The sequence below is a fragment of the Sminthopsis crassicaudata genome, chromosome 1, assembly GCF_048593235.1.
Source record: "Sminthopsis crassicaudata isolate SCR6 chromosome 1, ASM4859323v1, whole genome shotgun sequence".
Taxonomy (NCBI): Eukaryota; Metazoa; Chordata; class Mammalia; order Dasyuromorphia; family Dasyuridae; genus Sminthopsis; species Sminthopsis crassicaudata.
Window position 1 is genome coordinate 415,256,365 of NC_133617.1, and position 26,466 is coordinate 415,282,830.

The window sequence follows — 26,466 nt, forward strand, 5'->3', positions numbered from 1 at the left end:
GAAAGAAATGGCAAAGCACTCCAGGATCTTTGCCAAGAAAACCCCATAAAGTCATAGAGCTGGATAAATGAACAACAAACTACATAAGAAATTTATTGACATTAAGTCAATTATTTGTTACTGATGTTTTGTAATATATAGATTGAGAAATGACATACAAATTTAACATGGGAATCAAAATCAAAATCCTTAAACTGGGGAAGAAGCATTCTTACCACTTCGCAAAGCTAAAGAATTATGTCATTTTAAATATAAAGGATTTTTAAACAACTGTCATTAACAGATCCATCACAATACAACAGCAATATAAAGAAGTGGCATTTTCTGTATTGAGGTAACAAATCTAATAGAAATAAATGTAGAATCTAAAAAAGATGCCCTTCCAAAACAAACAAACAAACAAACCAAAAAAAAAAAAAAAAAAAAAAAACCACACACACAAAAAACAACTAATCCAGGCCCTTTGTTTTAACAAAAGATTAAATTATGGTACACCAAGGAAGCTGTAATTCACCCACAGGCAGTTAATTAATGGCAGTTTGCCTAAACCAAGTCTCTTGACCTTACCAATCAAGTTCCAATCAATGTATGCACATCTACATATGAATCAATTTATGTCCAAGGAGACTTTCAAAAACAGAAAAAGTTATGTGGAAAAAAATGGAATTTTAAAAGCTTGACTTTCCTTGTGGCTTTTTTTTTTTTAAAGGGAACTGAGGCAAAGAAGAGAAAGGGATTAAAACTCATCTTTTCTCACAAAATAAAGAAGCAAGACAAATGAAGTGTAAAAGCTAGAGATTTATTGTTATTTTGTGATTAATAAATTGTCAAATTGGCTATGACACTTTCCCACAACTAAATACCACCATTCACCAGTACAGAAGTTGGTACTTAACCAGACTGAGGAAACAAGGCAGAAAGAGCAGACATGTGAATATCATTGGTAACTCAACTTACACTCTTTGTGCCTGTGTACTGCACATTATTCCCACCAAGGAAAAGTGTCCGAACAGATTAGTGGGGCAATATGGCCTCCACAACCTTTTTTTGTAGCAAGCAGTTACAGAAGTAATAGAATTGAACTTCAATATTTCCCTTGATTTTATTGGTCTGCACCCATGTTACTTGAACATATTTCAGTTTTTTAAAACTATACACAAGGGAAAAAAAAAAAAAAAACCTGACCTAAGAGAATACTGAACCAGTCAGTCAAATATATGACTAACTTCTAGGTCATCTTTGAATTGGTCCTAAAGGAATGTACCACCCTAACAGTTTGAGAATTAGGCAAATAGGATTTCTCTGGAAGAAAGGCTGTATAAAGAAAAGCCAAATGTTCTTTCTATACAGTTAGAACAGCTCTTGATCTTTCATCTGTAAATTGTATTTCTATACTACCCAATATCCATTTCAATTCAAATAGATTCTTGGTTACCAGGTACAATCCCGGTCTAATTTGGAGGCAGATTTCCTCCAAAATGTCTCCTTTTTTTGAGCCTCTGAAAAGCATAATGTTCAACTATTCTTATAGGACTACCAAAACACTTCGGAAACAAGTGGCTCACAAATCATTTTTAAATTCATTTATTACCTGTGCACAAGAGGAATAGCTGATAAACCCAAAAGAAACAGTTTTATTTTTACATGGTGGTTAAAAGTAATTGAAATATCACGACACTTTCAGTGAAAGTAACATTTCTAATTACAAATCATAATGCATGTTAGAATCGCTATGGTAAAGCTGAAAAGCCTTAGGCAAAAGCACTGTCTGGAATAATATAGTGCTTCTTCAGTCTGCACAAGACTAAAAGGTAAATTTACAGTCGATCTGTGAAAGTCGAGACAATGTTACAATGGAGTTTTCTGTACAATTAAATGTATACTTAAAGAGCTAATCAGAATCAGCATTTTTACTATATTTTAAATGAAGTTGCCTAAACAGCACTTTTGCTGAGAGATGTTTATCAAAGTTGCTGTAAGATTCTACACAACTAGGGAAGTATTTGTTTTTCATATTTAATTGTTTTCTCTCTCTTTTTTTTTTTTTTTGGTTACAAGTGTTCTGCTCACTTATTCTATTTGCAATGGATATTTTTCCAAAATGCACAATTTCAGGTGTGCATACTGTATTTTATACAAATGAAGCAAAAATGTTCAGTTAAGTGGTATAAATCTTACAGCACTCTGCTAGCAAAAATACATGCCTAAGTCACAATACGCAATATTGTACCACAAATTATAGCATCAAATAATTTGTTTCTTTTCAATACGTTTTATTCTACATAAATTACTACCATAGGCTAATGTTTAAAAAGCAAATAAATTGGACAGTTGCAGGCCAAAACCTGTTCACCCAACTGTAAAAGCTGATATCTGTTTCCAAAAATCACAATAAATGCAGAACAAAGAGAAGTGTTTGATGCATGCAACACCTTTGAGTGAAAAAGCATTGATTCCCACTGTTGGAAAAAAACAAAAAACAAAACAAAAGGAAAAAAAAAAAAAAAAAAAAGAAAAGAAAAAGAAAAAACCTACTGCACTCCACCTTAAAATGCATTGCATTGGTTTAGTTTTTAACTGGACAGAATTCCAAGAGTCAAAATGAAATAAAGCAGGTATTTTAAAGATTTAAGAGCCGTTATCAAAAATAAATTACATTTTTTTCAAGATACAGAAATGTTGCTATGATGGCTGGGAGCCCAGTAGCCTTTCAATGGCTGCATTGATATCTCCTCCTGTTGCTATCAGAGCCTGTAAATTTGCTTCACGGTTCAAGAAACCCATCGCGCTGAGCTGTTCCAGTTGCTGCTGAAATCTGACTTCTGGATTTTGTAACTGCTAGGAGAAAAAAGTTACCAATTTATCAAGAAAAAAAATTTTTGACTTAATAATGTTACTATTTTAAAATTTGCTAGCAAATAACATTTCACTTTGTTTTTGTAATATTCCATTTAATGATCACAGACCACTAAGAACACACTTAATACTAGGTCAAGCGTCTCGCACATCAGGGATGGAGGAAAAACACTATTATACTGAATTCCATATGATCATTAACTCTTAAGTTGAGCATCTTAAGTATCTATCAACTTTCTGCATTGCAGAAAGAGAACTATGGAGACTGATTGTGGAATGAACCTTTTATTTTTCTGGTTTTGTTTTCTCCTATATGGTGGTTTTTCCCTGTTGTTCTAATTTTTCTTTTTCAATATGACTCTCATTGTCATATTGTTTAATTGTTAAAATTATTAAAATTGAATGTACACATATAGCCTTTATCATATTACTTCCTAGCATGGGAGAAGGAAGGTAAGAGAGGAAGAAAAAAAAAAATTCAAATTCAAAAATCTTACAAAAAAGTAAGGTTGAACACTATCTTTACATGTAACTGAAAAAAAGAAAAAACAGTATATTATTAAAATAAAGTGCCTTGCAAAGTCAAAATAAATAAATGTCAAAAAAAAAAAAAAAAAAAAAAAAAGATAATTTAGAAATCACCTATTTTATTCAGCAGGCACTATGTTAGGCAATGTATAAAAAAAGAGTGGGTAGCCAGATGGTAGAGCAGATAAGAGCACTGGCCCTGGAGTCAGAAGAACCTGAGTTTAAATCAGGGCTTAGACACTTAACACTTCCTAGCAATGAGATTCTGGGTACTTAACCTCAACTGTCTCACAAAAACAAAACAAAACAAAACAAAACAAAACAAAACAAAACAAAACAAAACAAAACATAAATAAATAAATAGATAGATAGATAGATAGATAGATAGATAGATAGATAGATAGATAGATAGATAAATAAATAAATAAATAGATGAATAAATAAATGAATGAATAAATAAATAAATAAATAGATGAATAAATGAGTGAATAAATGAATAAATGAGTGAATAAATGAATAAATAAATAAATAAATAAAACACAAAGAAACAATGCCTACTCACATTTTAATAAGACTACTCTGTATACAGATATTTCTGTCTATAGAAAATGTGATAAATGTAAAAAAAAGGTATGCTTTAAGTGAACATTCAAAACGCCTTTATTACAAAGAAATCTTGCTTGCAACTATTATATAGACTATATAGATTATATTAGACACTAAATGGAAAAAAAAATAAAAGTAAATTTTGTGCAGTTAGGAGATTAGCATTTTCATCTTTATGAAAATCAGCAGACCTTTGATGGGATATTTTAAATTTTTACAAATAATCTCACTATGATTACACATTTTTAAAAATAAGATTGCTTGGCATAAATTGTTCTTAAATTAAGATTTGTAGTTGGTTTGTTTTAAAATATTTGTCAAAACCTGGTGTGATATTTAAAAATTAGTTTAAGACTAATCAATTTTAATGATGGTAATAATAAAGATTATGAAAGTGTTTTAGATCCAAATACAAACTGAATTGTTCTAGCTGTAATTAAGTCAATTATTTTTCAAATACCTTTCATTATAAAAATTTCTCAAAGAATTATCTGAATTCCATTTCAAAGCTTTTGAAATATGAAACAATACAATTGAGGTTTTGAAAAATAGGAAGGCATCATTACCTGAGGGTTAGCCCCAGCAAGAGCCTGCAACATCTGTTGAATAAATTGTTGGTGTCCAGGTTCTGTAGTTCCTGATGACGGACTTGTATTTTCGCTAGGTGCTGAACTAGACACATTGGTTCCCGTAGAGCTTCCAGTGTTTCCCAATCCCCCCAGGCCAGGAGTAAACCTGAGCAAATTATATTAAAAAATAAGTCACATAGGCTAACAAAGATCTGATAATTCATCATCTTCTTACATGGGAATACTGGCAACACATGCTTTTTTTTTTTTTTTTTTTTTAAACAAGATTCGGTTTCACCAAACAACATAGCTTATAACAAATAGCCCGTTTCACTTGTTTAGTTTTTCCTTATATGAAATTTCTTATAAGGAATACCCTTCTGCAACTACTCTGCAACTCTACTCCCCATTGTGCCCATTGAGGCATGAAAGCCTTATATAATTCCACTTTCATATAGAACAATTCTTAGTAATAATAACCACCACAACTTCCCTGAAGCCTTCCCTAAGTTAGGCATACTCAAGATCTTCAATACAATCCTTACATGGAATAGTTTTCAAATATCATCTCCTCAGGATGTTTCCATCTAAAACTATCCCTCCTGAAATATATTAAGCAAAAAAAACAGAAAAAAGGGACTATTCCTCCACTTGGACACTGTGTTTCCTTTAATATAGCCTACAAAGGTTATGTCACCCCTGTTGACTCAAACTAAGCTTTCAGGTTTCTTTTACTGTACTTTGAATGAATGCATGTAGCATCAACGGATAACAGGACTGCTTAAAAAGATTCCTCTAAATCCAAAAAAATAGCACTTTGATAATAATCCAAGGATCATTAATTCTTCCCTAATTATCTTACCCTGGTATAAGCCCCGGTGCTTCAGTTGCTAATGTCTGTAGACCCTGTTGAATCTGTAACAAGGCCTGCATAGCTCTAGGGTTGGACATTGCTGATAGTGTGTCCGGATTCTGCATCTAAGTAAACAAGAGAAAGAAATCCAGTAGTAAGATTGTGAGTCAAAACAAGGAAGGATAAATTTCAAAGTCTTTTTTGCTTTATTTATGTGGATATTTCTAAACTCTGAACAACTATCTTTTTTTCTACTGCACACATCTATTAGGCCATAAACTTTAACCCAACTCATCAAATTGTTACTAATTCACTTTCTAATGAGAAAATTCCTTTACAGAAGATAAACAGACCGTTCCAGAAGCAAAAGAGATGTTCTGTTCCACCTTTCAAAAGAAACAAACGCAGGACAGCTATGCAATAAATTAAATGGCAATATAAAAGTAACTTCAAAATTTTGTCATTAACATAGTATTTTGTCAAATCTACTGCCTAACAAACATTTCTGAATTTGAAGCAAATTTCAGTAAAGAAATATTACAAAGAAACCTCCACTCATCTACCAGTGAGAATTACAGATGGGAAAACTAAGTTCACAAGAGTTATGTGACTCATCTAAAATCATTCAACAAAATAGCAGCTTTCATTATACTACCATTTAGATCTTATGAATATGCCACATAAGCACATCATTCTTGGCCAATTGTGTATGTTATATATTATATTATCAAAAAACAGCTTTCATAATTCCACAAGATAATACTTTTATCTTTATGTTTAATACAGTCAAGTATTAAACATTAGGTTCCACACCTACTCCCCTCCAAAATGTTAATTTCTTAATACCTATATGCTATGGAAATATTAAACTAAGAATGTCCCCCCACAAAAACTAGTTTTCAATGTAGATTAAACATAATAGCCAACAAGCTGCTATTATTTTTCTACTTGCCATTTTTTTAAAAATCATGATAACCAGCTAAAAATTTTGCTATATTGGTTCAAATACAATCTGTCCCTTAACAGACTACATCTCTATGAAATCTCTTTGAAAAGAGAAAAGTATACAATAAAGAATAACACTGATTACAGGTCACATTATGGCTCTGTGTGTCAAACTTGGAGAATGACAGTCTAAGTTGAGACTTTAATATACTGTGCTTTAATATACTGATCACTAACTTTATGATTTCCAAGGACAAATCAGGATGGCAGTATTCTATCAATAAAAACTACAACAGCCCCCTTTCTTTGCCTTAAATGGCAGTCTTTGTAAGATACTGAAACCAAAATTCATCTGGTGGCCAATCTTCTGATGAGAAGTAAACTTCAAAAATAACTTTGATTTAATTAATTCTAAGTTTATGAGGAAATATACTCCTTTGTCACATGGGCATTACACATTATATTAAATGACAAAGCAATGACAGAAGAACAGTTATTTTCTACTATGCCATATAGATTTGTTAATTACTTTAATTGTTAATAACTTTAAAAAGATAGAAGACTATACAAAAGGGTTAGGAAAGCAATACATTGAAAAGGTTTTGTATTAGTGAAACCTCCAGTATGCCAGGTACTCAAAAAAAATTGCCTCCATCTCTTCAGAACTTAGATTTCAAGAAAATTAAGCAGAGACCTGATTGCAGCAATGAGAAATAGTTCAAATTTACATTAAGCTAAACCATATGCAGACTCTTGATAGCAATGATCAAATGCTATAAAGAATGTTTTGCTATCTGCCAGACAAGAACATTGACAATAGTTGTAAATGAATTTTTTCCAGAAAATCATTTTTTTAGAGACAGTTATTGCAGACAGCTAGCTTACTCACTTGTTGGAGGAAAGTTGGGAGCTGTTGTCTCATTTGTTCTTGAAGCTGAGGATTTCCAGCAAATAGGGGATTATTCAGCATCATCTAAAGGGCAAGTGTGCAAACAATTTTAACTAGGAATATCTGAAAGCAGTAATGCACCTTTAGTATAATTTATTCCCCAAAAGTCTGCACTGGGGCTTAAAAAGAAGGTTAAGTTTGTGCCCGACAATAGCTTCCACAAATCTCATAATTACTATAGCATTATCTCTCAATTATGGCATTTTGTTAAAAAAAAAAAATGAGAATAGTATTTTGGGTGACTATAATAATAGCAATATAATGCCTTTAGGCAATTCCTTAGAACTTTCTTTGGGACCACTAGTTTCATTAGGTTGTTTAAAAAGGGTTGAAATTAAATCTAGATGACCCTGATTAAATGCCAAGAGGAGATCTAGACACTGAGTTATATCGGGTCACTGCTAGCAACAGGTCTCTAGGATAAGATGCTTTACTTCTTGTTTGGAAGAGGCCTTGCTAATAGAGATGAGAAATATAATACTGCTATAATTTTTAGGCAACTAACATACATGGATGTACAACTAAGAAATAGTAGACATGTAAAGTTTCGAGAAAGAGCACAAGCATTTATCGTTTTTTTAGTGGAAAAGTGTCACAAAAGTGGTTTTCAAGCCAATCAAATTGAGGCCTTATCCCTTTGGGGAAAATAAGACCTGATCCTTGCCACAAAAATAAAACTAAAGATATAAGGATGAAAAAGACATTAAAGATCAGTAAGTCCAATTCCTTTGTTTCACAGATAAAGAAATATAGACAAAGAGGTTAAGTGACTTTGTCTAAGGTCACTATGGTAATAAACTCCACAAAGAACAGATATGAGCTCTAACCTTCTGTCTCCTAGTTCAGCGATTTTTTTCCAGGGCATTATTAGCCCTGTAAGAATGTTTAAAATAATATTTACAGGAACAACTCCTAAAGGACTAATTCACTAGTTGTCCTCTTATAGTTTAAGACTTAAAGGGAGAAAAATCTTTCATCTTTACTACCTTCATAATTGTTAACCACAAAACTAAAAGAGAACATAACATGCTCAGGCATGCTCAGTGGGTATGTGGTATACACCTGTTACACAGTACCTGCTGCAGACATTTAGAATCAAAGCAACCACCAAAATCAAAATACTAACACTTTCCCGCTCCTTTCATCAAAAAACAAAATTAGAGCACCCACTGATAGCATATATTCACTAAGCAACAGAACCACTTGCCTTATGGTTACAGCTCAACTCCTTAAACTCCATAACCTATAGACTTATTATTCAATTTTATTTAATATTATAATGTTGAGGTTCTCCTCCCATTTACATTTCAGGATATATTGCATTTAAATTAAATCCAACCTGGAAAACTATTTTATAAACCTAATATTTAGGGTATTCAAGAAAATTCTATCTAATTTTCTGTAATATTAACAATTTCAACACAATTATTAACTTGCTAGATTAAAAGTAAACAAATGTTATCAGAAAAATTAATGGACAAAGAACTCTCTTAGTAGTTAAGGACAGGGACAAAAAGAATACTGTCTATTACTATAAAGTCACTAAATGACTTTAGATGAAAAGACATTTTCAATCTATTTTCCTTGACACCGGCTTCAGAGCACATGTAAGTCTTTCCATATATTAAATGCTAGTTTTTATATATTCTAATTCTAAAGTCCATTTTAAAATATCACAATATTTTTCCAACACTTTATCTGGCATGATTTAAAAATCACAAAGAATTTTTTAAAATCACCAAATAGACATATATATATATATATATATATATAAAATTTCATCTTCCCTCTAATAAAACTGAAACATTCTAGTTTAAATAGTCAAAAATAGCTACAATCATGCTATGGGCATGATTTTAGTTACTCCTATTTGGTGATTGCCACCACTACTTGACATCACAATGAAAAGGATAATTTTTTAAAAATAAAGAAATGTTTGACAGGCAAAGATGAAGGTTATACAGAAATTCTCTATTAAAAATGAGATCTTTCTTTGCCTTTGGTCATTACAGAATAAAGAAAAATTTGGATAAAATAGAACTCAAATTATCTATTTGGATAAAATAGAAGCTTTCAGGTAAAATTTAAAATCTGCTTGATACTACTAGTGGTGCAGTACACATTTAAAATCAACCTATGTCTTTAATTGTTATAGTCTTTGAGTAAGAAAAAAAGGTGAGAGGAAACATTTTTAGGGATAAAAATAAAAAGAAATAGACTAGGAATCTGAAATATCTGAAGAGCTCTTATAGGCTCACATGCTTACACATGTTTCAATTCAATTCAATATATGAGTGTATGCATTTTTTTCTCTTTCCTATTCCATTTTATTCAACTACAGAAATCAAAGACTCACTAAAATAGGGTAAAACAGGTACCTGTTGTTAAAAGCCTTAGCCTTACTCATACTTGTAAAGTTAATAATTAAACAAAAAGATTCCTAGCAACTTTTTCTTTGCTAGGCTAAGAAAGACAAGTTTAAAACTACCTTTCTACCTTTTAATTACCAGATCAGAAAATGTCTCATCTACTTCTAAATCTAAATGACTTAATACACCAAGATTTCAAATTCAATAACTTCAATTTAATAACCTCACGAAATAATTTACATTGAAATATGTGAAACTCCAATTTCCAACCTAACCAGCAAAACTGCTAATTCAATACTTTAGCAGAACCTATATGGTACATGTTCTCATTTCAAGAAGGATTTTCCTGCTTTAGTCATACATAAATTACTTGTTGGTAAAAGCACTGAAGATAACAATATGCCTCCTATATAGCTATGCTTTATGCCTATAATAAAATGACTACACATCATCAATTCACACAATATGGAATCTCTAGAACATACCTGTGCAGCAAGATCAGGATTCTGGCTTAGTGACTGCATCATGCTTCTCATGTAGGGTGCAGACAACATGTTCTGCATAAGCTGTGGATTTTCAGTTATCTGTTGCAATAAGCTCTGCATTCCAGGTGTGTTGAACATGCCAGCTTTAATTAAAATAAAATAAATAAATCATATGTGATATTTTCCTTAGGGAAACCCACCAATTAATACTGTCCAAATATGTAAACTTTTATTATCCCAAAAAAGATTTTCTATATTTAAAGTATTATACATCTGTAAATGTTTGCTATAGATAATAAAAAAAATATGCAGCAATCATTATGAAGGAAAAATTATGAAGTTATAAAGTGGGGAAACACTACTGACTCAGGAGAATCGGAGGACATGGATTCAAATCTTATCAATACAAAAAAAAAAAAAAAAATAGGATTTTTACATTGGGCCTACACAGCTAAAATCTACTAGGTGTTATCTTCCCCATAAGCAAATGCACTCTCTAAAAGCAGGAATAGTATTTTTTTTCCCTCTGTGCCACCTTGCTTAAAATAGTGCTTTGTACTGAATAGCACTTAAAATCAATGCTTAATTCTTCAGTCAAATAATTTATATAGACAAATGAGTCATATAGACAAGATTCTACAAAACGAAGGTGGTGAACTTTGGAAAGACCTAATTATCACAATCAATCTCATACTGAAGTTGCTTATGTGTGTCTTTATTCAAATCTTATTTGTCTTTGTATCTTATGTATCAAGTACAATTCAATCCCTAATGCAAAATGTAGCTTTATATTTAACTTAATATATAACTACATATTCTTATTTTATTTTCAGTCTAGAATGTAATTAATTTCCCTGATATAAATAAACACAATGAGGATGATTCTACCAATGCCATCAACTGTGCTAAAATCTGAAATGTTAAGAACTGCCTGGAATAATAAGAAATTAAATAACTTCCCCAAAGTCACCTAGCCATTAAGGAGGAAGATACAGAACAGAGCAACCAGTCCTACAGTCAAAGGACTTCATTTTAAAACTAATCTCTCATTCTTATAGTAACCCTGAGCCGAAGTCACTTAAATTTCCTCGATTTCAACTTCTCAAGTGAGCTGTATGACCTTATAAATAATTCAGTGTTAGTACTTAAAACCAATTCTTCCTACAAAGTCAACTCCCTATCCAATTAGGACACCTACCTCTCTCCCTTCCCCCTTCCTCTCTCTCTTTTTATTCTTATAATTCTTATATAAATGTTTGTTGACTCAATAATCTTTGGCTAAACAATTTGCACCTCTTTTAACATCTAAAATTTTTAAGAATTCCTTTCTTTTTTTTTTAAACTCCCTAAATTTTCTTCCTTGCTAGGAAACATTTCATATAAACATTTTAGAGCATGCTGCCCTCCACTAACAAACTCTATTTACATAGACCTACAAAAGGGTATTTGTTTTGTTCTCCTCCCTTCGTAAATTCTAGACATGAAACTGAAAGTCTCATCCTCTAGATATTAGGAAACAGTGGGTAACACTAAATCACCTTCCTATTTAAGTGAGTAGCATTTAAATATTTTTAGGTAAATGAAAGGATAATCTCATCTTCTACAGGAAATAGACAAAAAAGACAAAGAGAACTGATCAAGTCAGTAACTGAAGGTCCTAACAACTCTACCATAGATTTTGTTACTTCTTTCACCTTTAGGATCTCCACATAAGTGATATATGACATGTTTCCCCTTACATCAAATTATGGTAGGAGAATTTAGTAATGTGAAGATGCCACAAAAATTTCAGTGTTCATTGGTCTGCACTACTGAAACAATCAATAAATAACTGTAACATGTTCTACTTAGGTAATTATCATTTCATTTTACAATCTGAGCTTTCATACAAAAAAAAAAAAATTTTAAAGACACTAAATACAAATAAAATAATATAAAGGGAAAAAGAGAGGAAAAATCCTTACACCATTTGGATAATTAAAGTTGAAAAGTAAAAAACACAAGTTTCTATTGAACTTACCTCCCACTCCAGGTCCCAAATTTGGCATGGTATTACTTTGTCCAGTAGAGCTGGTAGTGCTACTGCTCACATTGCTACCAGTGCCACCAACACTGGTGGTAGTATTACTGCTGGTTGTTGAACTCTGGGTCCCAGATTGTGGAGCCCATGGGTTAGGTAAAGGATCTCTATTCTCAGTACGAGATGGCTGACTTCCTTCGCCAGAGGGTGAATTGCTCACCAATGACGCAAATGGGTTACCACCAAACTACAGCAAGAACAGAGGGGAAAAATGCAAACACCATCAGGTTTAAGCCAAGTGCTAAACCTCTCCTTTAAATGCTATCTCAAGGTCCTTTGTAAAACAATCCTATTATGAAATATACCTGCCACACAACATATGAAATGATTAAGTAGTCCCTAAACTTATGAAATTGAAAATCTGTTTCTCACCTGTTCTTGTGCTGCATTCAACATTGGTTCTTGAATATCAGTGTACATACGCCTCAAAGCATTGTATCCACCTGGTATACTTTCAAGATTACTCAAGGCTCTGTCTTGATTTCTCATCATTTCCTGCATCATTGCTGGATTTCTTGCAAGTTCTAATGTCTTCAATAAAAAGAATGTTCCAACTCACTAATAAAAATGTACTGAAGCACACATAAACTACTTTATTTCTATCAAATTTCAGAGGTTTCTTAGTCCATTATAATGTTTGAAAAATCATTAGCGTTTTACTTTTTAAAATTCACATTGAGTCTACACTTGAAAAATCAAGTGGTCTTATATTAATGACATAATTAATTTACAATGCTATTCTATTAACTAATAACAATTTGGAATATCAAATGGCAATAAATGGGAGCAGCTAGGTGGCACAGTGGATAGGACCAGCCTTGAATTCAGGAGGACCCGAGTTCAAATCTGGTCTGACACTTAACACTTCCTAGCTGTGTGACCCTGGGCAAGTCACTTAACCCCAGCCTGAGGGGGGCGGGGGGGGAATGGCAATAAATGAACAATGTGACTATATCACACACAGATTAGGTTAGAAAAGTTACTTTAGATACACAGGATAACTTACACACAATTTAACACTTGGAAATGATTAAATGTTGCATAACCAAAAGCAAGTCACTTATCCTTTTAGTATCCCTAAAAACTCAGACTTCTAAGTTACATACAAGTTGCAGAACTACATTGGTGAATGAAATTTCCACAAAAAGAAATAATGCAAATCGATAAAATCATAGATTCAAAACAAAATTCACCTGCCAACATTATCTATCTGTGAGAAATAGCTCTAATGATACACACATATATCTATTTTAAATGGCATTAATTATTTCAAAAAGAATTTTCAACATACTTGTCTCATTATATCTGGATTGTTAATCATGTGACTAATCTCCGGATTTCGTTGTATTAACTGTTGCATTTGAGGATTGGCCATAATTAACTGTCTCATCAGGTCAGGATTTGAAAGCATGCTCTGAACAAAGGGATTTTCCATGATCTGGACCATCATTTCTGGGTTGGACATGAGTTGCCGCTGCATTTGACTTTGTAGTTCAGAGAAGTTAGATGTATTCAAGCCCAAACTACTCAGACCTGCAAGACCTCCAAGGCCACCTAAAAGCAAAGGAAGGAAAGTATAAACACAGTATTAATAACTATATATTAAAAGTGATATGTATAATTTTTAAAGCTATTTCTCATTTTCATATTTAAGTTTTTCAAATACTAAGATCTAATGTATTTTAAGTCCCTTAAAAGGAATGTTAATATTTAGCATGTATTGGTCAACCTGCCATCGGGGGGGGAGGGGGATTGGAACAAAAGGCTTTGGCAATTATCAATGCTGTAAAATTACCCATGAATATATCTGGGGGTAAATAAAAACTATAATTAATTTTAAAAATTAAAAATAAAATAAAAAGGAATTTTAATTTCACTGGTTTGCTACAAGAGATTGGTATGGCCAAAAGTGATAAATTAAAGATCCTAAATTATTTTCTGTACATAATCCAAAACATAGAATATGTAACACAACCAAATGCTAAATTTACAAAATGATTTTCATATGTGTTCATTGACATTTACCTTAAGTCTCTATTCTAATTCTGCATTCTACTTTTTTACACAATCAAAAGGGATTCCTTTTATAAAAGCAAAAGGGAAAAAAACTTTTCTTTGAAGTTTGTGTGACTTCCACAAAATAATGAATTCATCTATTAGCAAGAAAACTGCAGAATATTTGTTAAAGTCTAGTCTAAACTATAAAGGAGGCATAAACATGAAAAATATGAATATAATAATAGTTGCCTTCTACACCACAATAGGAATTTGATGCTCTTTCAAAAAAATAGGCTAATGAATTCTGTCTAAAACAATGAAATTTTATCAATCAGCTATCAAAAAGAGGACAGAATTATTACATGCAATTATCCCAAGTTACCACAATCCTTAGAATACATTAAGTTCCCATGGATTAGTGACGGAAATGTTCACAAAAGATCTTTTTTGAAAATGTTCAAAAATTCTCAAACAGTCCAAACAAAATAAAAGCAGGGCTTGTCTATGTGAAACTATGATTTGGAATATTATTGCTCACATACTGTTCTAAGATAAACCTGAGAAATTCAAGATTTAGAATGCTATTATACTGAAACTTTTCTTGGAAGAATAGAACAAAGAAATAAACCACAGTGACCCATGACCCTGATTAAGTTCCAATCACTTCATGATCAATCTACTAAGCATTTGTTGAGTACCTATTGCTACCTGTCAGATAGTGTGCAAAAAGATTGGATATAAATACCAAAAAACAATACAAAATACCTGTTAGTGTAAATAATCAAGTATTGTCTCTATATTGAGAACCTAAATCCATTCAAAACTTATCCTTTATACCGTAATTCTGCCAGTAATTTCAATTAAAAGTGTTAAATGGAGTTTCCAGGTCATTTTCAAGTTGAAAAAGGTCTTATGTATCATCTACTCAACCCTCGTATTTTAAAGAAACTGGTAGAGGGAGTTTCCAGAAAAAATAATGCAACATGAAATCATAAATTCTGAATAAAACACCTGCCAACACTATCTAATGATCTATCATCTCTAGATGTATAGATACAAATATGTACTCTTTTACATAGTTACATGCTATCATTTATGTATCATATTTCATACACATTTATATGCATAAAAATTTTGAACAGCATTAACTGTACCAAAAGCAATTTGCAGTAAGTTATTTTAAGACAAACTGCCATAGATAAATTATATAGGTCAAGATAAAAAGTATTCTATATCTTTTCAATATTTTAAATTTAATTAAATAAGCTAACTCTGAAATTATAAAGACTAAGGTCACAACATGAGTCTAACATATTTTAATACATTTTTCATAATAATTTCATAATTATAGATGGAACTTTATTTTATTCTCATTTTTGTAGCATTTGCCAATAATTTTTTTCCCTTTCCCCTATTAACGCTTACTTAAAAAAAAGATCTTACCTAAACCAAAAGGATTACTATTTGTAGAAACTGGTGTGGAGTTACTATTGGGAGATGCTGATGTGGTAGAATTACTTCCAGTGGTGTTTGTTTGCTGAACTGGATGATCCTGAGGTCTACAGGAAAAAAATTAGACCACAACTTCATCACTATTTTCAGAAATCCCAGGTATTAAAGGATTAATTTTTTTGGTATTTTTATTATATTAAACATTTCCAATTTATTTTTTAAATTCATTTTCCTTCAACCCCTCCACACCCACTGAGAAAGTAAGCAATGATACCTTTTAGACATGAAGTCATATTAAAAAATATTTCCATGAGATGTTACACAAACAAAAAAGTGTAAAAAATAATCTTTGTTCTACATTCAGTTATTAATGCATTCTCTTTCTGAATATGAATAACATTTTTCATCACAAGGCCTCTGGAATTGGATAATAATGGTTTGAACAGAGTAGATAAAGTCTTTTACAATTAATTATCATTACCACATTGCTATTATTCTATAATACAAGGTTCTCCTGGTTTTTTTCACTTATTAACTCATCAGTTTATAAATCTTTCCATATTTTTCTGAAACCATGCCCTTTGAAATTTCTTATATATCCAACCACAATAAAACACCTTAATTTGTTCAGCCATTCCTCAATTCACAGGCATTCTCTGTTTCCAATTCTTCATGACCACAAAAAGAGCTGGCATAAATATTTTTGGATATATCTCTCCTTGTACTTCTTTATTCTCTTTTGGGTGAGGATTCAGTAGTAGTACTCCTAGAGTAAGATTTTATAGCCCTTTGGAATAGTTCCAAATTGTTCTCAAAATGGTTGGACTATTTCACAACTCCAATATTCCCAGTTTCCTACTTTTGAAATGGTCAACAAATCAGATTGTTCAAGAGATGACAAACTTAAGAAATATTCTAAGTCATGAAAACAGAAGCTAGTTCATGTTACCCCTATTAGTTGACGTCACTGAGTATAAATATACTTTAAGAGGAAAAAATATAAAACTTTTAAAAATCTCCCCCCACTTTAAATTTTTTTCTAATACATAATAGCAATTTAAGACATTTATTTAAAAAATATTTTTGATTCCCAAATACTCTTTCCCTTCTCCTCCCCTTTGAGAAATAAGCAAGTTAATAACATCATATATATAGTCATGCAAAATCTATTTCTATATTAGTTTTGTTTTTTTTTTTTTAAGTATCCATTGATCTTCATTACACAGCATTTTTCCTAAATCAGAATTCTCTTGGGTTATTTTAGTATTGCTGAAAATAACTATGTCAATCATAATTAACAATTATGTTCTCCTGGTTCTGCTCATTTTACTTTGTATAAGGTTCATTTAAGTCTTCCCAGGTTTTTGAAATCATCCTGGTTCATCATTTTTTCTAGAATGACTGTTTACCATCACAATCACATACCAACTTGTGAGTCATTCCCGAATTCAGGGGCATTTCTTCAGTTTCCAAATATTTGCCACTATGAAAAGAGCGCTATAACTATTTCTTGTACATATAGGTGTTTCCCCCCCACACCTTTTTTAACCTCTATGGGATACAGACTTAGTAGTGAGTCAAAGGTCATCAACAATTTTATAAGCCCTTTAGACACAGTTCCAAATTGCTCTCCAGAATAGTTACATCAGTTCACAACTCCACCAAAAAGACATTATCATCCCAATTTTTCCATATTCCTTCCAAAATTTGTCTTTTTCCCTTTTAATCTTATTAGCCAACCTGACAGTAGGAGTTGGTATCTCAGAACTGTTTAGATTTGCAATTCTGCTATTTAATTTTTTCATGAAACTATAGATTTGATTTCTTCTTCTGAAAATTGATTATTCATAGCCTCTGACCAATTTATTTAATCAGGGAATGCACTGAATATGATGCAGTTCTCTATGTGTAAGAAATTAGGCTTTTCTGCATTTGTTTGTGAGCTTTTTGTGTCCTCAATCAATTTTTGTGAAACTGCCTGGTACAGCTAAGAAAAAGGAATTATCTTCCTATTAAATTTCTCTAATTTATTGCTAAATTCACCTTGATCTGAAATGAGAATACTCATATCCCCCAGTGATAGTTTTTATATTTCTTCTTGTTAACTCATTTCACAGTTTTTCCTTTAAAAAAATAGGATACTATATCATTAAGTGCATATATTATTTAGTAGTGACTGATATTACTTCATGTCTATGGTACCATTAGCAAAATATAAGTTTCCTGATTTATCTCTTTTTAATTAGATCAATTTTTAGTTTTGCTTCTCTGAAATCATAATTGCTACTCTTGTACTATATTTTCAAATTGTAGGCAAAACATAATAGATTCTGCTCCAGATCCTTATGTTTATTCTGCTTCAAGTATTTTTTCTTCTACCCCTTCTTCTTTTTGCTGAGGCAATTGGGGTTAAGTGATTTGCCCACAATCATACAGCTATAAAGAGTTAACTGTATGAGGCCAGATTTGAATTTGGGTCCTCCTGACTTCAGGGCTGGGGCTCTATCTCTGCACCACCTAGCTGCCCCTAAGTGTGTCTTTTCTAAACAACGAATTACTGGATTCTTGTTTTTAATCCTTTGGGTTACCTGCTTCCCGTTTTATAGGAGAGTTCATTCCATTCACCTTCAGCTATGATTACTTTTTAATTTCCCTTCATCCTATTTTCTCTCTCTCCTTTCACCCTATCCTTGCTTAAGTCTGTTTTGTTTCTGAACAACTCCCCTATCTACCCTCCCCCTTCTATCCATACCACCCTTCTCATCCTACACTTCTTATACCCCTTTTCTCCTACTTCCCTAACTGTCTGTGTATATTATTCCCTCTCTGATCCAATTCTGATGAGAGTAAGAGTAAAGCACAGACTGCCACCATTCTATCATCTCTTCCAACTGTAAAAGCTCTTCTTTTTGAACTTCTTCTATGTGATAATTTACCCATCCTACTTATTTCTTCCTTCTCATGAGACCCTTCATTTCACAACTCTTCAATTACCCTTTGTCTATGTAGATTCCTTTTAGCTTCTCTACTAATAATGTTCTTAGGTATTACCATATTTTTCCATGTAGTAATATAATAAGTTTATTATTAAATTAAAATCCCTTATGATCTCTTTAATGTTTATGGTTTTTTATACTTAAGTCTTGCATTTGAAAGTCACTTTTTCTCTTCAGTTCTAATCTTTTCATCAAGAATTCTTGGAAAGTCCTGTTATTTCATTAAATGTCCATTTTTTTCCCTTGAAGGATTATACTTAATTTCTCTTGAGTAGTTGATTGGGTTGAAATCTTAACTTTCTTTGCCATCTGATCCTCCAATTTAATATAGAAGTTGCTAAGGCTTCTTATGTGATCTTGAGTGTAATTCCACAATATATGTATAAATAGTTTTTTTCCAGCTTCTCATAATATTTGCTCCTTGACCTGGGAGCTTTGAAATCTGGCTATAATATTACTGGAAATTTTTATTTTGGGATCTCTTATAAGAGAAAATCAATGGATCTCCATTTTTACTTTACCTTCTAGTTCTAGGATATCAGGGCAGTTTTTCCAGATAATTTCTTGAAATCTGATGTCTATGCTCCTTTAAAAAAAAGAAAAACCATACATCATGGCTTTCAGGTAATCCAATATTACTTAAATTATCTCTCCCCATTCTATTTTTTAGGTCAGTTGTTTTTAAGATATTTCAGTTTCTTCTATTTTTTTTTTCATTCTTTTGATTTGACTTTGTTTCTTCATCTTTTATGTCAATAGCTTCCATATGCCCAATTCTAATTTTTTAAAAAATATTTTCATTATTGTACTTCCTTTTCCTTTTAGACAATTCTGCTCTTTAAAGAGTTGTTCTCTGCCAGTCCATTTTTATGACTCTTTTACCATTTGGCCAATTTAAAAAAAAAAAAATTTTCTCTCCTCACTTATGTGACATAAAATCCTTTTCAAACTCTTCTAAGAATTCTCTTTTGGCCTGTGATTAACTCATATTTTTCTTTGCAGTTTCACATGTAGCCATTTTTATTTCTTCTTTTGAGTTTGTTTTGATCTTTCCTGTAACTATAGTAACATTCTATGGTCAAAGTTTTTTTTGTTGTTGTTATTTACTCAGCTAGCGTGCAGATTTCTCCTGTTGAGCATCCATCCTATGCTGTCTGGACTAGAAAATTGTTTCTCCCAGATTTTTTGTTGATTCTGATATTCCAGAATTTTCTTTGAAACATTATTTCATTTTTTAAAAGCAAAATTCATCATAATGATTTTAAAGAGTTAAAAAAAACCGACCATGGAAATAAATTGATCTCCTTCTTGGACTTTTGTTAGCCTACTATTATTTGATACTGACTTGATGAAAATTCTCCACTTCAAGTAGCAAATTAATAAATGTTTAAATACGGTTTTTGAATTTAATGAAGTTCCTTCCAAATAAATTTAGTATCAACCTAGAAGTTAGAAGTTAACAAGATCCTCAATAAATCATCATTCAGGCTTTTTCATGATCCTGGAGAAAACTCAGTATTGTATTTTATGATCATTCCATTGTTCCCAAGTTTTGAGAAACCAATTTACACAATCAATACCTGATCATTACCAGATAGGGTCAACCTACCTAGTTTAGGGACTAAGGGATGTCTTCTCTAGTCAGTCTTTTGCTATCAATCAGTTCATCATATTATCTATCAAATATTACTATTTATAGAGGGGCTGGGGCACATATGGAATTACATTCATTCTGTTGAGCTACAAACAAAACTTGCCTATTTAAAACAAAATATTCCTTTCAAGTTAACAAATGTTATGGTACCTTTTTGGAATGGATCTGTAATTATCCTTATATAGGCAATGGTGTGTGCTAAAGTCAGCTACTACCAGCTCACAAAAAACAATTGTTTTTATAGCTCAGAAATCAGCAAATATTAAAACTCAAGACTTGATTTACAGTTCGTTGATGTCTAGACTTATACATAACAGAGAAAATGTTAATAATGCATATTAATGTTTCAAAAGCACATAACCCTCCCACCCCAAGAAACCGTTGTTAAACATTTTCCAAAACACACCAATGGGAAAAGGAACACCCTCTACTGTTTTTGCAAATGATAGTTCTAAAAAGTTATCTGGGACACTATGAAATCAAGTAACTTGCCCAGAGATATAGAGCCTGTCAGAGATCTTCCTGACTCTGAGGAAAACTCTTCAGCCTCTTTTTAGAGACAGGTTTCCTCCTTCTGAGGCCAACTCTATTCACAAACTTTTCTGTTAAAGGTATTTATTTATCACCTCAACTGATTTATCATTTAGCTTTCTTCCTTTTCTGACAGGATAGACAAGAGAACACACTAATGTTTTCTTAAGGTTAAGAGGAAAAAAAAACAGATATCTATCCATTAATGGGATCATTAGGAACTGACTGTATAATGAAAACCTTTTCTATAATAATTCTAGGTCAGTGACCCAGAAAAGTGGTAAGTGGAATCTCCAAATCCATCTTAACTATGAACATGTTGCGATATTTGTTGGCATCTGGTTTTCTCCTATGTCTATGACATCTTTCAAATATTCACTGACCTACATCACAAAAAAAAAAAAAAAAAAAAAAAAACTTCAATTAACCTTTCCTTTTAACACCATATACCAAGATAAGATCAAAATGGGTCCATGATTTAGGCATAAAGAATGAGATCATAAATAGATTAGAGGAACAGAGAATAGTCTACCTATCAGACTTGTGGAGGAGAAAGGAATTTATGACCAGAGGAGAATTAGAGATCATTATTGATCACAAAATATAAGATTTTGATTACATCAAACTAAAAAGTTTCTGTACAAACAATACTAATGCAAACAAGATTAGAAGGGAAGTAACAAATTGGGAAAATATTTTTAAAAGGAAAGGTTCTGACAAAGGTCTCATTTCCAAAATATATAGAGAACTGACCCTGATTTATAGGAAACCAAACCATTCTCCAATTGATAAATGGTCAAGGGATATGAACAGACAATTCTCAGATGATGAAATTGAAACTATTTCCACTCATATGAAAGAGTGTTCCAAATCACTACTGATCAGAGAAATGCAAATTAAGACAACTCTGAGATACCACTACACACCTGTCAGATTGGCTAAGATGACAGGAACAAATAATGATGAGTGTTGGAGGGGATGTGGGAGGGCTGGGACACTGATACATTGTTGGTGGAGCTGTGAAAGAATCCAGCCATTCTGGAGAGCAATTTAGAACTATGCCCAAAAAGTTGTCAAATTGTGCATACCCTGTGACCCAGCATTGCTGTTATTGGGATTATATCCCAAAGAAATACTAAAGAGTGGAAAGGGACCTGTATGTGCCAAAATGTTTGTGGCAGCTCTTTTTGTTGTAGCTAGAAACTGGAAGTTGAATGGATGTCCATCAATTGGAGAATGGTTGGGTAAATTGTGGTATATGAAGGTTATGGAATATATTGCTCTGTAAGAAATGACCAGCAGGAGGAATACAGAGAGGCTTGGAGAGACTTAAATCAACTGTTGCTGAGTGAAATCCAGAAGATCGCTGTACACTTCAACAACAATACTGTATGAGGATGTATTCTGATGGAAGTGGAAATCTTCAACATAAAGAAGATCCAACTCACTTCCAGTTGATCAATGATGGACAGAAATAACTATACCTAGAGAAGGAACACTGGGAAACGAATGTAAATTGTTAGCACTACTGTCTATCTACCCAGGTTACTTATACCTTCGGAAGCTAATAATTAATGTGCAACAAGAAAATGGTATTTACACACATATATTGTATCTAGGTTATATGGTAACACATGTAAAATGTATGGGATTCCCTGCCATCGGGGGGAGGGAGTGGAGGGAGGGAGGGGATAATTTGGAAAAATGAATAAAAAATAAAAAATAAAATTAAAAAAAAAAAAAAAAGAGTTAAATGAATTATCCAAAACATTGCAGATATTAATTATCTGTTTTAAAAGGATGACGGAGAGATATTTGTGCCAGCATAAGAAAGAACCAAAGGAAAGAAGAGAGTAAAGAGTGAGAACAAGAATAATCCTCGGTCAATCTTTTGGAAGCAACAGGATAGTTTAGGATCAAAGATATATACAAAGCAGTTGGCCTTGTCAAAGAGAAAAGAAAGTTCAGCATCAAAGTGAAGGGATTAAGTCTGAAGTGGCGAAATGGTAAGAAAAAGAGTAGTGAGGGCTCATAAAAATGAGCTTGATTTTTTTTTTTTTAAGCTGGCCTGTGAGGTGCAATCCTCAGTAAGGGGTGCTTTTGCTGAAGCCTTTAAGGGTCTAGAACAGTAATGGGTAGGGTATTTAAAAAAAAAAGAAAAGAAAAGGAAAAAAAAGGCAGAAGTGTTTTATTAAATGCCTAATATGTGCTAGTCACTATGTTAAATACTTTTAAGTTTTACCTTACTTGATATTACAAACGAGTTAAGGATCATATTGTTAACATTAAGGTTAGATAACAAATTTGTAATGGACTAAATGTCGTTCAATTTTTCTCCACAACTCTTCAGCAGGACATGAGTAGGAACAAAGGTCATAAATCTAGGGTTGGAATTTGCCAAGGAGTGAGTGACTGATAAAAGGACAAGGGAGTAATGATACTAGTAAAAATGTAGAGACAGGGGAACAGTATTAAGATAAATCAATTATCAATTTAGATGAGAAAACCAATCCAAACAAATAGGAACTGTTAATGCTTCTGGAGGAAAATAGTAATTCAGTCTATTAAAAATAAGTCTACTTTAAATTTATGTTATGTATACTGTTGAGAATTAAGTTAAGACAATTTCACAGTTCCAAAGTATAGTAGCTATCATTATCAGAAACTGCCTTGTAAAAAAATTCTAAATAAATCAACACTACAGATCAAATCAATTACTGCCCTACAACAATAAACTTAATAAAGACGTTTTTCTCAAATAAGGGCTTTTGTCTTAGTTGCTAACTATCGAAAGAATTAAACAAAATTCTCTAGACTAGACTAGAATTTATTAGTTTATTTAGTAACTTTGAAATGTACTATTTTCTTATGGATAGTGGACAATTAACTGGTTAGTTCCATTATATTTTTGTCGCTGATTGATTTAAAATGATAGAATTTCAGTCTCCCTTTGCTGTTTCAATTTGTTTAAAATAGCATGAGTTCTATAATTCACAGTTCAGATATATGCAAGACATTCAGTGTAATAAAATACTAGGAGTTTTAAAAACTAAGTTATTAAAACTTTAATCACTAATTAAATACTTATAATTTCAAACAACTTTGTTCTTATAGCACATTAATGACATCAACAGCAGTAAAAGAACTGAATTTCTTTATGAAGTCCCTTATTTCCCCATATAATTTCTATATAGAGAAATGCTATATTATCAGGAATAAGGAGATACTAAAAGAAAAATATTCCTATAATGTTTATTCAAAGCTTACCTGTTTTGTGTTTTTATGACAAGGTGAACAGTAAGTCCATCATGTATTCCATGCTGGCTCAGAGTATCTTGATCTTTTAAAATTTTTCCAGCAAATATTAACACAAGTTGATCAGGATGGGACTTGAATCGTTTGGAGATTTTTTCCTTAAACTAAATAAAATAAAGAGTGAAATCAATATGTATTATAAGATTTAATATGATTTTAAACAAGGTAATAGAAAAAAAAAAAAAAACAAGAGCTAGGATCACTGTAATGACCAATCATGATTCCAGAAGACTGATGACACCTGCTTCCCACTTCTTGACAGATAAGATGGAAAGGTGCTGAATGAGATGTGCATTTTCAGACATGGCTAATGAGTGGATGTTTTTTGCTTGATTATACTTATTAAAAAGCAAAAATTGGAGAGTTCTGAGGTAGGATAGGAATAGGGGAGAAATGAATGGAAAATAAAAAAAAAATTTTTTAACAGACGAGAGCAAAAAAGAACAAGTAAGCAGGGCAGTGTTGCAACAATGTAAATTTAATATATATATTTTAAAATGAAATAGACATCAGAAATTTATGGTGTCATGCAATCCTCTTTTTATAAATAATGTTACTGGGGTTTGTCAATTTGGAAATAATTTAATGTTTTTAAGAAGTTTGGAAAATGTTTATAACAATTTTTCTGATTTCTCAAAAGCAAGGAACTTTTGTATTATTCTCCAATTAATTATAGACCTTTACATTCAATTTTTAATCTCTTTACCAGGAATGATTGGTTCCAAATGCCATATTTTAAGATTTTCATGATCTAGACAATATCTTGAAAATAGTAACCAAGATGGTAAAGAGTGAGTTCACAACTGACTGAAAACTTCTTTTGTGAAGTCTGACTGAAGTGAGGATGCTTAATAATACCATAACATGAACCAGATTTAGGATGTGCAAAACATATCACAAACTTTATTTGATCCTTACAAAAACCCTGTAGGGTAGGCTTAATATTTTTATTTTACAGATAAGAAAATTAAGTATCAGACATGATTTGAACCCAGATCTTCCTGACTATAAGTCTGCACGCCATCCCCTAATCTATAAAAATTTTTTTAGGTTTAGCTTGGAAAAGGAAGACAGCAGGAATATACTAGCCATCCTAAAGTATTTGAAGAGTTATCACAGAGTAGAGGGATGAGACTTATTTTAGTTGTCCCCAGGAAAGAAGTAACAATGCATAGTTACAGAGGGGCAGGACTCAGGATTCAATAAAACTTCCTAAAAATAAATTAGCAATGACTCATCAGAAGGTAGTATGCTCCACCATCTTATCTCAGTTCTAACTCTTCAAGCAAGTAATAAATGATCATTTGTTCAAGTATTCTGTAGAGGGGTTTCTTTTTCAGGAAAGAGTTTAAACTAGATGACAACTGAAGTCTTTTCTATTCTAAAATTGCATCACTTCTTCAATTACATTCTTTGTTATTTCAACTTTGATCATCATACCTGCAGTACAAAATCATGATTATCTCATATGCTATATCTACTAAAATCCTTCTCAGATCATTTTCTACCTAGAGCAGTGTACCCCTCTAATTGACATATATAAGCTATGAAAATCAACATTTTATAACACTGAACTCATTGGCCAACTCCTTCCTCCTGGTCCTGAAAAAGTTTTTCAACTCAGTTCTAATATGCTCATCTCTTTTTCTAAACATGTCCTTCACTTGGTTTACCTATAGGACAGCTTAATTTTTCTTTCATATCTCCACTCCTCTAAATTAACCCTTTCTCTAATAATTTGTCACTAAGCTAGCCTCTTGGCTTTTTCTCAGACAATTCCTTAACATTAAAATGCACTTTTCCCCAAATTCACCTTGTATTTACTTTATCTTCCAAATAGCTACTTAAATTCTGCATCTTTCATTAAAACGTTTTCCCTAAATGTCTACATGCTCTATTTTTACTCAATAACCCATAAATTTTCTAATCATCCATTGGGGGGGGGGGGAGGTAAAAATCAATCTAACATTGGGAGGGATTATTCATCTACATCAATAAGGTAAAATCATAACTATTTAATTTACTTTTGTACTCCCAAATAGTGTTCCCATAACAGATAATTTTTTTCTCAGGGGCAGAATCTCAATGACTTTTATACAGTATAACTCCGTGAATAATATAATGGAAAGATAACTACTGGCTCTAGAATTAGGGAACCTATGTTCAAATTCCATCTCTGGGCAAGCCTGTCTGAATTTCAGTGATCTCATGTGTACCATGAGGAGAAGATTAAATGGATAGCCTCAAGTCCCTTCTCTGTATAATTCAGGGAAGTAAAGA

At 32.0% G+C, this 26,466-nt stretch overlaps 1 protein-coding gene across 9 annotated transcripts in view; it reads right to left on the bottom strand.

Annotated features, from left to right (window-relative positions):
• Positions 1–778: 778 nt before the first annotated feature.
• Positions 779–26,466, bottom strand: part of UBQLN1 (ubiquilin 1) — a 50,794-nt gene continuing 25,106 nt past the window's right edge. For 2 of the 9 annotated variants that reach the window (XM_074280145.1, XM_074280147.1), the window contains 10 exons: positions 24,139–24,290; positions 15,682–15,797; positions 13,532–13,794; positions 12,613–12,771; positions 12,181–12,427; positions 10,161–10,303; positions 7,247–7,330; positions 5,422–5,537; positions 4,557–4,725; positions 779–2,838 (listed from right to left, as the gene is read on the bottom strand). In XM_074280145.1, the coding sequence (XP_074136246.1) occupies positions 2,683–2,838; positions 4,557–4,725; positions 5,422–5,537; positions 7,247–7,330; positions 10,161–10,303; positions 12,181–12,427; positions 12,613–12,771; positions 13,532–13,794; positions 15,682–15,797; positions 24,139–24,290 (1,605 nt within the window). In that variant the 3' untranslated portion in view covers positions 779–2,682. The remainder of the gene's footprint in view (positions 2,839–4,556; positions 4,726–5,421; positions 5,538–7,246; positions 7,331–10,160; positions 10,304–12,180; positions 12,428–12,612; positions 12,772–13,531; positions 13,795–15,681; positions 15,798–24,138; positions 24,291–26,466) is intronic. The other 7 variants (XM_074280146.1, XM_074280149.1, XM_074280151.1 and 4 more) reach the window with 7 other exon arrangements.